Below are 16,792 nucleotides of genomic sequence, written 5' to 3'. Positions count from 1 at the left end.
TCGGGAGGCAGAGGCAGAAATAGGAGTTTCAGGGAGATAGTCACCCCTAGGAGTCAAGAGACAGGTAGTTGGGTGACTGTCAGGAGAGGGAAGGGGAATAAACAGGAAGAGCAGAGCACCCCTGTGGCTGTTCCCATCAACGATAAGTATACCGTTTTGGATACTGTTGGTGGGGCGACCTACCAGGGACAAGTTGCAGTGGTTGCGTCTCTGGCACTGAGACTGGACCCTCAGCTCAGAAGGGAAGGAGGGAAAAGAGCAGAGCAGTAGTGATAGGGGATTTGATAGTTAGGGGGACAGATAGGAGGTTCTGTGGAAGAGATTGAGAATCCCGGATGGTCTGCTGCCTCCATGGTGCCAGGGTCCATGATATCTCAGATCGGGTTCTCAGTATTCTCATGAGGGAGGGTGAGCAGCTGGATGTCATGGTCCATGTAGGGACCAATGACGTGGGTAGGAAGAGTGAGGAGGTCCTGAAAGGTGATTTTAGGGAGCTAGGTGCCAAGTTAAAGGACAGGACCTCCAGGATAGCAATCTCAGGATTGCTACCAGTGCCAAGTGCAGGTGGGTTTAGAAATAGTAAGATAGTGCAGATCAACATGGTGAAGGAGGGAGGGCTTCAGATATATAGATAATTGGGCAGTTCTCCAGGGAAGGTGGGGCCTGTTCCAGCGGGATGGTTTACATCTGAACTGGAGGGGGACAAATATTCTTGCAGGTAGGTTTGCTAGAGAGGCTCCAGTGGATTTAAACTAGATATGAGGGGGTAGGAGAACCAGAGTGTAGGAACAGATGTATGGGAGAAGGAACAAAAAGAAAACAGTAAAGTTCTTTGTACTGTTAAAGATAAACAGAGAGGAAGAGATGGAGAATTTCTTAAATGCATTTATTTTAATGCTAGGAGCATTGTAAGAAAGGTGGATGAGCTTAGAGCATGGATTGATACCTGGAAATATGATGTTGTAGCTATTAGTGAAACATGGTTGCAGGAGGGGTGTGATTGGCAACTAAATATTCCTGGATTTCGTTGCTTCAAGTGTGATAGAATCGGAGGGACAAGAGGGGGAGGTGTTGCGTTGCTTGTCAGAGAAAATATTACAGTGGTGCTCTGGCAGGATAGATTAGAGGACTCATTTAGGGAGACTATTTGGGTGGAATTGAAGAACGGGAAAGGTGTAGTAACACTTATAGGGGTGTATTATAGACCACCTAATGGGGAGCGAGAATTGGAGGAGCAAATTTGCAAGGAGATAGCATATATTTGTAATAAGCACAGGGTTGTGATTGTGGGAGATTTTAATTTTACACACATAGACTGAGAAGCCCATACTGTAAAAGGGATGGATGGTTTGGAGTTTGTAAAATGTGTGCAGGATAGTTTTTTTACAGCAATACATAGAGGTACCAATTAGAGAAGGGGCAGCGTTGGATCTTCTGTTAGGGAATGAAATAGGTCAGGTGACGGAGGTATGTGTTGGGGAGCACTTAGGGTCCAGTGATCACAATGCCATTAGTTTCAATCTAATTTTGGGGAAGGATAGGACTGGACCTAGGGTTGAGATTTTTGATTGGAGAAAGGCTAACTTTGAGGAGATGCGAAAGGAATTTGGAGTGGATTGGGACAGTTTGTTTTATGGGAAGGATGTAACAGAGAAATGGCGGTCATTTAAAGGTGAAATTTTGAGGGTACAGAATTTTTATGAGAGCGCAATGATATCATACGCACATTCAACAACAGAGTTTAACAGACGTGTATCTAAATTATCTAGATTATATAGAGGTACCCGTCAGGGTTGTCCTTTATTATTTAATTTGGCTTTAGAACCACTTTTTAGAACCACGATGATTTTCTACTTTCTAGTAATATTTATTCTAATTTCGTTTTTAAACTATCAACTTTGGATAAGGCTTTTTTAACATAGAAAATTAAGGGAATAAAAACTTCTTTAGATTTGTTTTTACAAGACTGTTTAATGTCTTTTTCACAGTTAATGGATAAATAGGATATCTCTAATACACATTTTTTCAGATATTTACAGGTTAGGAATTTTTTTACGTGATTTTTTACCGAAATACCCTTCGGCCTGCTCTTTAAATTTGGCTTATGATATTTTTCAGTTTAAACCTTTTCAAAAACGATTAATAGCTATCATTTATAAACAGTTAATGAATGCTCGCATGTCGCCTAATGATAGGGTTCAACACACCTGGGAAGTAGAACTTCAACATTCACTTTCAGATAATCAATGGAGTAAAATTTATTATTTAGTTAATAATTCATCTATCTGCACACGCCATATCTTAATTCAGTTTAAGGTAGTACACAGGGCCCATATGTCCAAAGATAAATTGGTGCATGTTTTTCCTAACATAAGCCCTATTTGTGACAGATGTAATGCAGAAGTGGCTACTCTAACTCATATGTTTTGGTCATGTGTAAGTTTAAACAATTTTTGGAGGGACGCGTTTGTAATATTATCTAAAGTTATACATGTGGATGTTCAACCTAATCCACTTACAGCAATTTTTGGGATTATTCCAGAGGAAGCAAGCAAAGTGTCTGCTTCCGCCCAACATGTGATAGCTTTTTCAACTTTACTGGCTAGGAGAGCTATTTTGCTACATTGGAAAGAATCTAATCCACCTACTGTTTTCTATTGGCTCTCCTCCGTTATGTCATGTCTAAGCTTGGAGAAAATTAGAAGCCGGACATTTGATACATCCTTTAATTTTGAACAAGTCTGACAACCCTTTATTCAATATTTTCACATGGCTTAATTTATTTTTATTTATTTATTTTTCTTTATTCTCTTTGGGGAAAATCCTTATCCATGAAGGTTCGGAGATGACTGGAAGGATTTTTTTTTCTCTCTTTTTTAAATTTTATCCTCAATTGGACTGCCCAGTCTTTCTTTTTTTTGTTTCAGTTTAGTTAGTGGGGTTTTTTTCCTTTATCAATAAAATTTCCAATTTTTTTTATGATTGCTATGAGGAGTTGTAGTTTTTTTGATCATTGTATATATATAACAGCATAATATTTTACCTATTTGATTTTGACATTATGTACTTTGTTTTTATTATTGCTGTTTATATGTGTTTTATATTATCTGTTTGCTAAACCTCCTCTGATTTGTATATTCATTTGAAAATCAATAAAAAGATTGAAAAAAATGTATCTTTATGTTCCTGTTAGGTTGAAAGGAAAGGTTAAAAATTTGAGAGAGCCATGGTTTTCAAGGGATATTGGAAACTTGGTTAGGAAAAAGAGAGATATCTACAATAAATATAGGCAGCATGGAGTAAATGAGGTGCTTGAGGTATATAAAGAATGTAAGAAGAATCTTAAGAAAGAAATTAGAAAAGCTAAAAGAAGATACGAGGTTGCTTTGGCAAGTAAGGTGAAAATAAATCCAAAGGTTTTCTACAGTTATATTAAAAGCAAGAGGATAGTGAGGGATAAAATTGGACCCTTAGGGAATCAGAGTGGACAACTGTGTGTGGAGCCATAAGAGATGGGGGAGATTTTGAACAATTTCTTTTCTTCGGTATTCACTAAGGAGAAGGATATTGAATTGTGTAAGGTAAGGGAAACAAGTAGGAAAGTTATGGAAACTATGACGATTAAAGAGGAGGAAGTACTGGCGCTTTTAAGGAATATAAAAGTGGATAAATCTCCAGGTCCTGACAGGATATTCCCTAGGACCTTAAGGGAGGTTACTGTAGAAATAGCAGGGGCTCTGACAGAAATATTTCAAATGTCATTAGAAATGGGGATGGTGCCAGAGGATTGGCGTATTGCTCATGTGGTTCCATTGTTTAAAAAGGGTTCTAAGAGTAAACCTAGCAATTATAGGCCTGTCAGTTTGACGTCAGTGGTGGGTAAATTAATGGAAAGTATTCTTAGAGATGGTATATATAATTATCTGGATAGACAGGGTCTGATTAGGAAGTCAACATGGACTTGTGCATGGAAGGACATATTTGACAAATCTTATTGAATTTTTTGAAGAGGTTACGAGGAAAGTTGACAAGGGTAAAGCAGTGGATGTTGTCTGTATGGACTTCAGTAAGGCCTTTGACAAGGTTCTGCACGGAAGGTTCATTCGTTAGGTATTAGTATTGAAGTAGTAAAATGGATTCAACAGTGGCTGGATGGGAGATGCCAGAGAGTAGTGGTGGATAACTGTTTGTCAGGTTGGAGGCCGTTGACTAGTGGTGTGCCTCAGGTACTGGGTCCAATGTTGTTTGTCATATACATTAATGATCTGGTTGATGGAGTGGTAAATTGGATTAGTAAGTATGCAGATGATACTAAGGTAGGTGGCGTTGTGGATAATGAAGTAGGTTTTCAAAGCTTGCAGAGAGATTTAGGCCAGTTAGAAGAGTAGGCTGAACGATGGCAGATGGAGTTTAATGTTGATAAGTGTGAGGTCTAAACACTAAATAGTTATCACAGTTGTTTGGACTTTAAAAAGAAAAGTATATGCCACACAAGTAAAGCACAATGTCCAAGTTCAAGGGAGGGTATATCCATTTCCCTATGATACTCAATGGTATGATCACTACGTTAGAGGCATGGTATTCTGCATGGAATATTCATTTCTTGATTCCACAAAGCCTTTCCACCATTTCTAAAGTAAAAGACCATAAGACCATAAAATATAGGAGCAGAAGTAGGCCATTTGGCCCATTGAGTCTGCTCCACCATTCAATCATGGGCTGATCCAGTTCTTCCAGTCACCTCCACTCCCCTGCTTTCACCCCATACCCTTTGATGCCCAGGCTAATCAAGAACCTATCTGTCTCTGCCTTAAATACACCTAATGACTTGGACTCCACAGCCACTCGTGGCAACAAATTCCACAGATTTACCACCCTCTGACTAAAGTAATTTCTCAGCACCTCAGTTCTAAAAGGACGTCCTTCAATCCTGAAGTGGTGCCCTCTTGTCCTAGAATCCCCTATACCATGTGAAATAATTTGCCATTTCTAATCTGTTCAGGTATTTTAACATTTGGAATATTTCTATGAGATCCTCCTCGTTCTACTGAACTTCTGGGAATACAGCCCAAGAGCTCCAGAATGTTGCTCATATGGTACCCTTTCATTCCTAGAATCATTCTTGTGCATCTTCCCTGAACCCTCTGTAATGTCAGTATACCCCTTCTAAAATAAGGAGCCCAAAACTGCACACAATACACTCTGTGTGGTTTCACGAGTGCCTTAAAGAGCCTCAACATCACATCCCTGTTCTTATATTCTACACCTCTAGAAATGAATGCCAACATTGCATTTGCCTTCTTCCTAACCAACTCAACCTGAAGGTTAACCTTTAAGGTATCTTGCACAAGGACTCCCAAGTCCCTTTGCACCTCTGCATTTTGAATTCTCAAAATAATAAAATAATAGTCTGCCTCTTCATTTCTTTCACCACAGTGCATGACCATACATTTCATTTGCCACTTCTTTTCACATTCCCCTAAACTATCTAAGTCTTTCTGTGGGCTTTCTGTTTCCTCAACACTACCCACTCCTGCAACTATCTTCGTATCATCGACAAATTTAGCCACAAATCCATTAATCCCATAGTCCAAATCGTTGACATACATTGCAAAAAGCAGTGGTTCCAACACCGACCCTTTGTGGAACTCCACTGGTAACCAGCAGCCAGCCAGAAAAGGATCCCTTTATTCCTATTCTCTGTTTTCTGCTGACCAGCCAAAGCTCCACCCACACTAGGAACTTTCCTGCAATTCCATGGGCTCTTATCTTGCTAAGCAGCCTCATGTACAGCACCTTGTCAAAGGCCTTCTGAAAATCCAAGTACACCACGTCTACTGCATCTCATTTGTCTACCCTGCTTGTAATTTTCTCAAAGAATTGTAGAAGGTTTGTCAGGCAGAATTTTCCTTTCAGGAAACCATGCTGGCTTTGACCTATCTTGTCATGTGCCTCCAGGTACTCCATAATGTCAGCCCTAATAATCGATTCCAACAACTTCCCAACAACTGATGTCAGGATAATAGGTCTATAGTTTCCTTTCTGCTGCCTCCCACCCTTCTTAAATAGCAGAGTAACATTTGCAATTTTCCAGTTATCCGGCACAATGCCAGAATCTAGCGATTCTTGAAAGATCATTGTTAATGCCTCTGCAATCTCTCCAGCTACTTTCTTCAGAACCCAAGGGTGTGTTCCGTCTGGTCCAGGAGATTCATCCACCCTCAGACCATTAAGCTTCCTGAGCACCTTCTCAGTTGTAATTTTCAATGGACAACCTTCACTTCCCCGACACTCTTGAATGTCCGGTATACCGCGAACGTCTTCCACCGTGAAGACTAATGCAAAATACGTATTCAGTTCCTCTGCCATTTCTGCATCTCTCATTACAATATCTCCAGCGTCATTTTCTATTGGTCCTATATCTACCCTTGACTCTCTTTTACCCTTTATTTACTTATAAAAGCTTTTAGTATCTTCTTTGATATTAGTTGCCAGCTTTCTCTCATAATTCTTCTTTTCCTTCCGAAAGACCTTCTCTGTTTCCTTCTGCAAGTTTTTAAAAGCTCCCCAATCCTTCATCTTCCCATTAGCTCTGGTTTCCTGTATGCCCTCTCTTTTGCTTTCTCTTTGGCTCTGACTTCCCTTGTCAGCCATGGTAGTATCCTTCTTCCCTTTGAAAATTTCTTCTCATTTGGAATATATCTGTCTTGCACTTCTCTCATTTTTTGCAGTAACTCCAGCCATTGCTGCTCTGCTGTCTTTCCTGCAAATGTCCTTTTCCAGTCAACTTCGGCCAGTTCCCCTCTCATGCCATTTCTTTTATTCCACTGAAATACTGACACATTGGATTTAATTTTCTTCCCTCTCAAATTTCAATGTGAACTCGATCATATAGTGATCACTGTTCCCTCAGGTTTCCTTAACCTTAAGCGCTCTTATTACATCCGGAACATTGCACAACATCCAATCCAGCACAGCCTATCCCCTAGTGGGCTCAACAACAAGCTGTTCCAAAAAGCCATCCCTTAAGATCATTCTACAAAGTCTCTCTCGAGATCCAATACTGACCTGGTTTTCCCAAACCACTTCCATGTTAAAATCCCCAACGATTATCATGGCATTGCTTTTCTGACACGCCTTTTCCACCTCTTGCTGTAATTTATAATCCACAGCCAGGCTGCTGTTTGGAGGCCTGTATACAATTGCCATTAGGGTCCTTTTACTTTTGCCATTTCTTAACTCAACCCATAGAGACACTACACCTTCCAATCCTATGTCATCTCTTTACAATGACTTAATATTATTTCTTATACACAGAGCCACATCACTCCCTCTGCCTACTAACCCATCTTTCCTAAAAGCTAAAATGTGTGATGCACAAGTGCACTCTCCAGGACAAATCAACCTACCTGGTATATACTTCACCTGACAGCCTGAAATATACTTTTCCTATGCCCTGTATGCATTGACAAGTATTTGTTCTGAAGTGCAGCAATCTGGTAAGATCTTCTTGACAATACTTATCTAGCTTGCAGACCCGACTGTTCGGAAGGATGAGGGTAAATGGTGTATGAGAAAGCTATCATCTGCCAAGTCAAATGTCATCTGAACTAGAAAATAATTTGCAAGCTTCCAGAATAGTCCACTAGCAGTATTAGAAAAGTACCTTGATTACAATTACTGCTGTAGTTTAAAAGGACAGGTCATCACCATATTCTCATGGGGAACTTGGTGTTGTGCATTAAGTGCTGATTTTCTCAGCCTGTTTTTGTTTTCCTGTACATGTGAGCGACAAAAAAAGGATTTTAACTTCCTGTAGTTATTCATTTATGCATGTATTTGAATAATACGTGTGCCACATATAATGTGCCACACATTTAAATGGAAACAAAAATTAGCAGTAACCTACCTTCTAATGCTTTTAATAGAATGGAGAAATCTTCATCCTCTGAAAATCAAATAACGATAAGCCATTATGGTGAAGCCGAGGAACTTCCTTCCCGCGCCAAAAATCCATGGGCCCCACAAGCCACATTTTATCACATTGTAAATTAATATCAATAAATCTCAAATTAGTGGTGCAACCAGATTTGGCTATTTTGACAGCATTTTAGTGCTGTTGGTATATAACCTTAGCCTTCTTTAAGATGGTAGCAGGACAAAATTACTGTGCAGGGTGCTGGAGTTTGGAGTTCAATTCTGGCACCCTGTGTAATTAAGTTTGTGTGTTCCTTCCCGTGTGCGTATGGATTTCCTCCAGGTGCTCCAATTTTCTCCCACAGTTCAAAGGCTAATGGGTCTTTGGTGATTGTTCCGTGATTAGGCAAGGGTTAAATCAGTGGGTTGCTGGGCAGCATGGCTGGCAGACCTACAAGGGACTGTTCTGCATTGCATCTCTAAATAAAAAAGGCACTCAGCCTTGGGGACACTAGCAAGGATGACGGCACAGCAGCAATGGCTGGAGTTTCTGGGAGCAATTCGGAAGGGGCAGGATAAATACATCCCAAAGAAGTAGTATTCTAAAGGGAGGGTGAGCAACCGTGGCTGACAAGGGAAGTGAAAGTCAGTATAAAAGCAAAAGAGTACTCCAAAAATTAGTGGAAAATTAAAGGATTGGGAAGCCTTTAAAAACCAACTGAAAGCAAAGAGAGAAAAGACAAAAATATGAAGGTAAACTAATCAATAATATAAAAGAGGATAGCAAAACTTTTATTCAGATACAGAGAAAGATCGGCGAGAGTGGATATCGGACCACAGATAAATGACACTGATGAGGTAGTAATGGAGGACAAGGAAATAAATGGTGGACAAACTTATTAAGTATTTTTCTTGGGAAGCTGACAGGACTGAAGTTAGCTGAGTCACCTGGACCAGATGGACTACATCCCACGGTTCTGATGGTTAACTGAATAGATTGTGGAAGCATTAATAGTGATCATTCAAGAATTGCTATATTCAGGAATGGTTCTGGAAGACTGGAAAACTGCAGATGTCACACCATTTTTAGGGAGAGAGGGAGGCAAAAAACAAGAAATTATAGCCCAGTTAGCTTGACATTAGTGATTGGATGTTGGAGTCCATTACTAAGGAAGAGGTTTTAGGATATTTGAAGGCACATGATGAAATAGCATGGTTTCCTTGTGTGGAAATTATAGGCAGGATAGACAAAGGAGAGTCAGTGGATGTTGTTTACTTGAATTTTTAGAAGGCCTTTGACAAGGTGCCACACATGTGACTGATCATGGTACTTGATGAAAAATACATGGTTTGGCTGATTGGCAGGAGGCAAAAAATAAGAATAAAGGGGGCCTTTTCTGGTTGCCTGCCGGTGACTAGTGGTGTTCCACAGGGTGGCTTTGTGACCGCTTCTTTTCCCCACAGGGTAGGTTTTGGGACAGCCTTCTTTTTTCCACTTTGTATGTGAATGATTTGGGTGATGGAATTAATTTCTTTGTGGCCAAGTTTTCAAGAGAATAAACATAACAATTAATTGTTTTGTGAATAATTTAATTCTTGGAAATTGAAAATTAAGTTAAAAGGCTATGGAACTGGATGCAGGTGCTTGGAACAGGCTGCTTTGGGGAGTAATGGAGGCAGAAACTATAGTGGCATTTAGGAGGCTGTTGGATACACACATAAATATGAAGGGAATAGAGGAATATGGATCATATACAGTACAGGAGGAAGCAAAGTAGTTTAATTTGTCATTCATGCAGCAAAGACATCATGGGCTGAAGGCCAGCTCCTGTTCTGTGTACTGTTCTATGTTATTTTAGTTATATTGACATATATTTTAGATAATTAAAAATTCTCTATCTTTTAAAATCATTGTACTTCCATCTAAAAGAACCAGCTCAGTAGAAGGAACTTATTCATAGTTCATAGCTATTTTAAATCATTAATTGGTGCTGGTTGCAATCTTCATTGATGCCCCTCCATCACCTTATCCTGTTTCATGTTCATAAAGATATTTAAATATTCAATTATTAGTATGCATAACAAGTAGCACTGTAAAACTGGCTATGTTCTCAAAGAAAAATCTTACCTGTCCAGCTAGTACTGCTAAGCAATAATGCAGGTCTTCCTCGGATATGTGTAATATTTCCAGTATATGTATTCAGTTCAGTAAAGGCTGTCTGTTCCAAATTAGAAGGCACAGATTCGGTCCTAATTTCACAGCAAAAAATGTAGTTTATCTTATAGCGTCAAAAGATTTGTCTGAAATAAAACTGTGTACTACATCATTCAGTAGATCTACTTGCTCAAAAAGTCTACTTTTGGAATTTGGCAGATAGAACCAGAAAGCCTTTTCTATGTCTGATTTTAACTGTTTTTGATATAAAAATAGCGAACACTGTTTAGCTTTTCTAAGTAATTAATAAACAAAAAATGTCACACATAAAACGTACCTTGCTCTAAATGGGACAAAATCATTGGCAAGCTTCTTAAATAACTTATGCTGCAATTCTAGAGGAACTTCTCTGAAAATGGGAGATGGGGAATCATATAGGGTGACTGCCCTGTAAAAGAAAAACACTTAAAAAATAAAGCCGAAGCATACTCAACATACCACTGAAAATTAGGACAAAGATAAATTGTCTTTATAGATGTCAACAAAAGGATGCAATTTAAAACTCTGAACTATGTTAGTATGTTTTTTTTACTATTCATACTTGGTATCTGGGTGACCCTGATAGGGCCAGCGTTTAGAACCCACCTATAATTGACTTGAGAAGATGGTGGTGAGCTGCCTTATTGAACTGATGCAGTCCTATGGGTAGAGGTCCTCGACAATGCTTTGAGTTTAGGTTCCAGAAGGATAGGCAATGGACTTCCAAGTCAGGAAGTTATACGAGATGGAGGAGAACTTGCAAGTTCTAGTTTTCTTATGTACCTGCTACCTTCGTTCTTTTTGGTGGTACAAGTTGTTGATTCAGGAGATTCTGCAGAAGTAATCTGGGTGAGTAACTGGAGAGCATTTTGTAGATGGCAAACACTATAAATGCTTTGCAGGAAGTGGAAGGAACAAACATTTAAGGATTGCCAATCAAACAAGCATTTGGATGGTCTCTTGCGAGTTTTTGGAGCTGCACTCATCCAGACAAATGGAGTAACCCATCATGTTCCTGACTAATGCCATGTAGATGTTGGAAAGCCATTGGAGTATCACAAGGTGAGTCACTTGTCTTGGAATACCCAGCCTTTGACCTCCTCTAGTATCCACTTTATTCATGAGATCTAGTCCAGTTGAATACTTGGTAAATGGTGATCATCAAGATACTGAAGATGGTACTTTGTTGTGGTAATGCCATTGAATGTCTCAGTAGGTCTTTAAATGCCCTCTAGTTGGATATGATATTTGTCATCTCATCCTTGCATGAAGCAAGGCAGACAACATTCAGGCACAGGCTGATAAGTGGTGCAATTTTAGTTCCCATTCATCAAACCATGCTTGAATTTGTCTAGTCTTGTCGCATGTAGGTGTGGGCTGCTTCATTTGCTAAGGGTTGTGAACAGAATTAAATGATGTGCAATTATTAGCAAACAACTGTACATCTAACCTTATAATGGAAGGATAGTCACCGATGAAGCAGTGATGCATTGAGTTCCACCCTGAAGAACTCCTGTAATGATGAACTAAAACTGATCTCTGGCAAACATACTATCTTGTTTGTGCAAAGTATGATTCCAAGCATTGGGGAATGTGATACCATTAACTTTAATTTTACCAAGACCCCGTGATGGCATACTCGGTTAAATTTAACCTTTATACTGATCAATCACATTAACCTCCTGGAATTCAGCACCTTGGTGAAAGTTTGGAATGGTCTTGGCATAAACTAAAATGGGCATCACTGAGTATGTTAGGAAGTGCTCAATAGCACTTCTTAAAACTACAGTGAACATCAATCCTTACTTAGATATACAAAATCTCCAGAGAATTAGAACTCAGGATAATTCCTTGCAAAGCAACAGAGAGGGCAGCATGAAAGTGTGAAGATTTAGTTCATTTCACTATTTACTATAACAGACTGCACCAAACAGTTCCAGGGGCCAGATATGGTCTGTGGGCTGTACGTTCTGCACCTGTTTTACAATATGGGACATTTATTCTCTTCCATTTTATCTTAAGCAACTATCAACAACTATCAGTTGTAGATAAATCCAACATTCAGCATTGCTCATCTCTAATTTTTTTAATTATATCTTTTCATACTTGACTCCACAACTTGACTTGATGTAGCAAGAATCTTTCTGAAAAGCTCTGATTATTAGCCAGAAACTTTCAAATTTCTTAACTCAGCCACAGATTATAAGCAGTCTACACTGACACCCAATCTACACAATATATGAATAAATAATACATCTAATTAAAGCCACCCAGTTAAAGAATGTGTTAGCTGCTGGGTTTACAAAACAGAGTAACAGAGAACATGCTTTAAGAAATTCCGTTTACATATATTATGGTCAAATATATTAAGCAAAGAATGCAGGCTCACTTGATACTCCAGTTCACTCTCAAGTCTTCTCTCATGGCTTTAGTTACACACAAATTTGCATCAGACAGCTTACCAAAAAAATGTTCATACCTAATTAAAAACAAAATAATTGCAAATATTAATAACAAATCATCCAACTATGATAAATACATTAATTTGAACTTTCAAACAGTGTAAATATTTAAGTTATAAAAATGTTTTTGGTGAGCAGATCTAAAGAATTTTAAATTCATGCTATTAAACACTTAAAATATGCCATGTCAATGCCCAGAACCCAGGGGTCACAGCTTAAAGATATGCATTACGCCATTTAGGCGAGAGAGGAAGAAATATTTCTGCTCTCAAGAGTAGTAAACTTGTGGAATTCTCTAGCACAGAAGGCAAATGAGGCTAAATGTATTCATGGAACAGCTGAAAATATTAATAATAGCTAAAGAGATTAAGGAATATAGGGAAAATGCTAAAACAGGATAATAAATTGCCATGATCACAGAGAATACCCAAGGAAGTTCTACAGCCTACTGCTGTTTCTATTTTCTACGTTCCTCAGTCTCCTCCAATGACATTATTGAAGTGACTTGCTTTTTAAAAGTGGGCTCTCCTGCATTGGGTCATAAATGTCCAATTGGCAATTCATTTCTTTCTAAGACTCTTTACAAAATTAACTTCCAGCACAAGAACCAGACATTACATATCTCAGTTGGTACAATATGCAGTTCTTAATCTCCCTTAAACTATCCAAGTGGGCAAGGAGGAGTGGAGGAATACTGTGAGCACAGCTCCAGATTCTAATTATAATTTCCTCAGTAACCATAATGTATCCTATCCAGAATACATTACTAAGCAACTTTTAAGTACGTTACCACTTCTTACTTTAATCTAGCAACCTGACAATGTCAAGGGGTAGAAGGTACTGCAAATACTAAGTATCAAGTAGAGAGAAAAACAGAATTAACACTTCAGATAGATAACAGAACCTTGTGTTCTTTACCATCACTTTTTTAAGAATCCTCTTTGTAAAATATTCATTTAGCATCTCAACCACATCTTTTGGCCTCAACAGTAGATCTGTTCCAATATTTGTTATTAATAGCCCTCACTGTTTCTGACAGACTTCTCACTGTTAATGATATAGATGACCTTCCAATTTTTAAAAATACAATTTGCCCAAGAAGGTCCATGAACATTCAAGATTATGTGTGTATATAAATAACAAGAAATCTAAGTGGGAAATGTGGAATTTTGAGAAGTTCAGGAATGGATTAACTGAAAGGGGAAATTTGCTGACTAAAAGAGCAGGGGATGGGACTAACTAGATCTACTAAACAACTGGCAAAAATTCAATCTCAATGGCCTCCATCTGTTGTATGACTACGACTTACAATCCAGTTAAAGAATTAATGCATCACCCTTTAAAATGCAATAAAACCCAGAAAAATGTGATATTATTAAATAATATCAAAGGAAAATGCACATAATATTGCATTGTCTGATGCCCTAGAAAATCTAATTATTCAGTAAAATAGAAATAATGCATTGCGCATTGCAAGAGAAAGTCGAATATCAGAGCAGGACAATAAGAAGCAATAGAAATAAAAAATATGATTAGTTAAAATTAATGAGAACTGCTTTTTGACTGAGACAAGAGAAATCCTATTGGGGATTAAGGAAATAACAGAGAAATTAAACAAATACTTTGTGCCTGCCTTTTCGGAAAACACAGAAAATCATTTACAAATTGTTAGTTAGAGTGGATGAGGAGCTCAAAGTAATTAGTATTAGTAAAAATAAATTATTCGGACATTAATGAGTCTGAAAGGTGTTAATGATCTCAGGCCTGATGACTTGTGTCCTCTGATTTTGAAACAGATGTGTTTTTAAGATGATGGAAGCACTTCATTGTGTCATTTATTACAATTAGGTAGATACTACAATGACTGAATGGCACAAAACTGTTTCTGAAAGAGGAAGAGAAAAGACACCAGTTACCCTGACATCAGTCATCAAAAAATGCTAGCATCTTTTAAATGAATTATTATTAATTACAAAGCATTTGAAACTAATAATAAACAGGATTGAACAGATTTGTGAAAGTTATCATATTTAACAATAACAGATTTCTAATTTTGCACAAGCAAACTGGAGAAAACACTGCTGATAAGGTGACTTGGAATCTTCAAAAGGCCTTCAACAAGATGCCACAACTGGAATTATTAAAGAAAATTGAAGCACACTCTATTGGAAATAATATATACGAGCTGGAATTGAGGTTAACTAATAAGACAGAAAAAATGGAAATAAATGGCCATTTTAATTTGAGAGGCTGTGACCAGTGGTTGCTGCAGGAATCAAAGCTGGAGTCACAGCTGTTCGCAATCTATGTTGTGATCCGAATGAGAGGGTCCAAATTTGCAGAGGGCACAAAGCAAGGAGGCAGAATGGACTGCAAGGAAGATTCAGAGAGTTTCAGGGGAGAAAGGTTAAGTGATTAAGGCAAAGATATGGTAAATGGAATAGATCATATGTATGTTTCCTCCTTCCATTCTAATATTAAAAACTTAATTTTTAAACAGTGAGAGAATAAAGATGTTGGTTCAAATACAGCCCCAGTTCCTAGTACTCTAACCACTATGCTAGCATCCAGATGCTGCAAGCAAAACATGTGGTTTGCTGGGTTCCAGTAATCCCAACCCTTCTGCAGCAGGCACCTCAAAATACTGGAAAAATATAACCTATTCTATCCACAAAGTACTCCAAATTCACTGGAAAGAAAAGTAAACCACTATCAGTATCCTCTCTCAGGTCCTAGTTATAGTCTTTCAAATCCATTAGGCCAGCCATGCTATTCACATGCCTGACACCAGACTCCAAAACAGAACCATTCTGAACTTTGTCATGGGAAAGGAGTACCACACAGGGAGAGGAAAATATTCAAGGAGGCATTCAAAGCAACATTTATGTTGACTTCTGGAAATTTCTGGCCCATGACTGCTCAAAGTTCCATTTAGGATGGCGTTGAGAACCTAGAAGTCCACACAGTTGGAGCTCACAGAAGTCTTACACAAACAGTGAAATGAGACCACCCCTCACAAACCATCTGCTTGCCTGCCTTGTCAGTCATCTTCTGCCTCATCAGTGAAAGGGTTGTTCTTTCAAGAGTGACACAGGAAGAAATTTCTTCATACAGGTGATAGTGAATCATCTGCCCAAGTAAACTATGGAGGCTCAGTCATTATAAAATTTAGTTATTTTATGCGCAAGGGTATCAAGGAATATGGAGTTAGTGCTGGAAGATGTTACTAGGGTAAAAGATCAGCCACGATGTTACTGAATGGTGAAGCAAAGGTAAGGGGCTTGTGCTGCTTCTATGTTCTTACATTTTAGTTCATTTGTTTGCAATTTGTATTTGTGCAAAAATATGAAGCTCACTGATTCTACAAATACAGAATAGTATAATAAGATGTTGTATCAAAACTAACCATAGAAAATATTTCTATACGAACCATTTGGCAATCTGCACAACTGGGTGATGATCTCCATGAGTCAGTCCCATAATGGTGTAACCGTAATTATGCCAGTCAATGATAAATTTACTTCCTCTTAATAAACACACTACCCACACAGCTGCAATTGCTGGGAGGCCTGGAGGATTCTGTATGGAATTATCAAAAAAGAGCATAGAAAATTTAATCATATCAGTTTATTCAAGTAGTTCAGCGAATAAAAATACAAAACAACTAGAATAAACCATTTACCTGCAGCAGCATGTAGGAAGGTGGATTAATTTTTAGGAGGGCGTAACATATTTGCAAAGTCTGCACTATGATCTTAACCCCATATTGAAAAATCTTTGGTCCAACTACAAAATATAAAACAATAATTTGTAAATTGATTACAGAATAATTTAACATACCTGTATTTCAGAGATACTTTGTTTTAACTATAAATTTAAGGCGTAAAATATATGTATTTTGATAAAAATTTACTTTGAACTTTCAATTACAACTAAGCATTCACCATCTCTGCAGCCACTTGTTTTAAAATATTGTACAAGAATCCAATGAACCTGTTGGCTTTTAGCCACATTAGTTTTTCTCATACTTTTTTCTCTAGTTATAAGAACTGTTTTAAATTCTGCCATCCTTATGATGCCTTGTTTACCTTTTATTTTTGGATTTTGTTTATTAAATGTCTGGTGTCATGAAGACCAATCCACTGCAATTATTTAACATGGCTACCATTGTCGTATTAAATCACCCTCAACTAGCAGATATAGAATCGGCAGCTCAATG

The 16,792-nt window shown here is 38.1% G+C and overlaps 1 protein-coding gene across 4 annotated transcripts in view; it reads right to left on the bottom strand.

The window, feature by feature from the left end:
* alg1 (ALG1 chitobiosyldiphosphodolichol beta-mannosyltransferase) overlaps window positions 1-16,792 on the bottom strand; it is a 33,650-nt gene that overhangs the window by 8,238 nt on the left and 8,620 nt on the right. For 3 of the 4 annotated variants that reach the window (XR_009513983.1, XM_059979663.1, XM_059979662.1), the window contains exons 3-8: window positions 16,256-16,359; window positions 16,004-16,152; window positions 12,501-12,590; window positions 10,410-10,520; window positions 10,046-10,167; window positions 7,910-7,948 (exon numbers count right to left, since the gene is read on the bottom strand). Coding sequence is in view for 3 of the 4 variants with exons in the window: in XM_059979663.1 (XP_059835646.1) it covers window positions 7,910-7,948; window positions 10,046-10,167; window positions 10,410-10,520; window positions 12,501-12,590; window positions 16,004-16,152; window positions 16,256-16,359 (615 nt within the window). In the remaining variant the exon portion in view is untranslated. The remainder of the gene's footprint in view (window positions 1-7,909; window positions 7,949-10,045; window positions 10,168-10,409; window positions 10,521-12,500; window positions 12,591-16,003; window positions 16,153-16,255; window positions 16,360-16,792) is intronic. The other variant, XM_059979664.1, reaches the window with a different exon arrangement.

Source organism: Hypanus sabinus, chromosome 9 (genome assembly GCF_030144855.1).
Source record: "Hypanus sabinus isolate sHypSab1 chromosome 9, sHypSab1.hap1, whole genome shotgun sequence".
Classification (NCBI taxonomy): Eukaryota; Metazoa; Chordata; class Chondrichthyes; order Myliobatiformes; family Dasyatidae; genus Hypanus; species Hypanus sabinus.
This window is presented reverse-complemented; position numbering and strand designations above follow the sequence as displayed.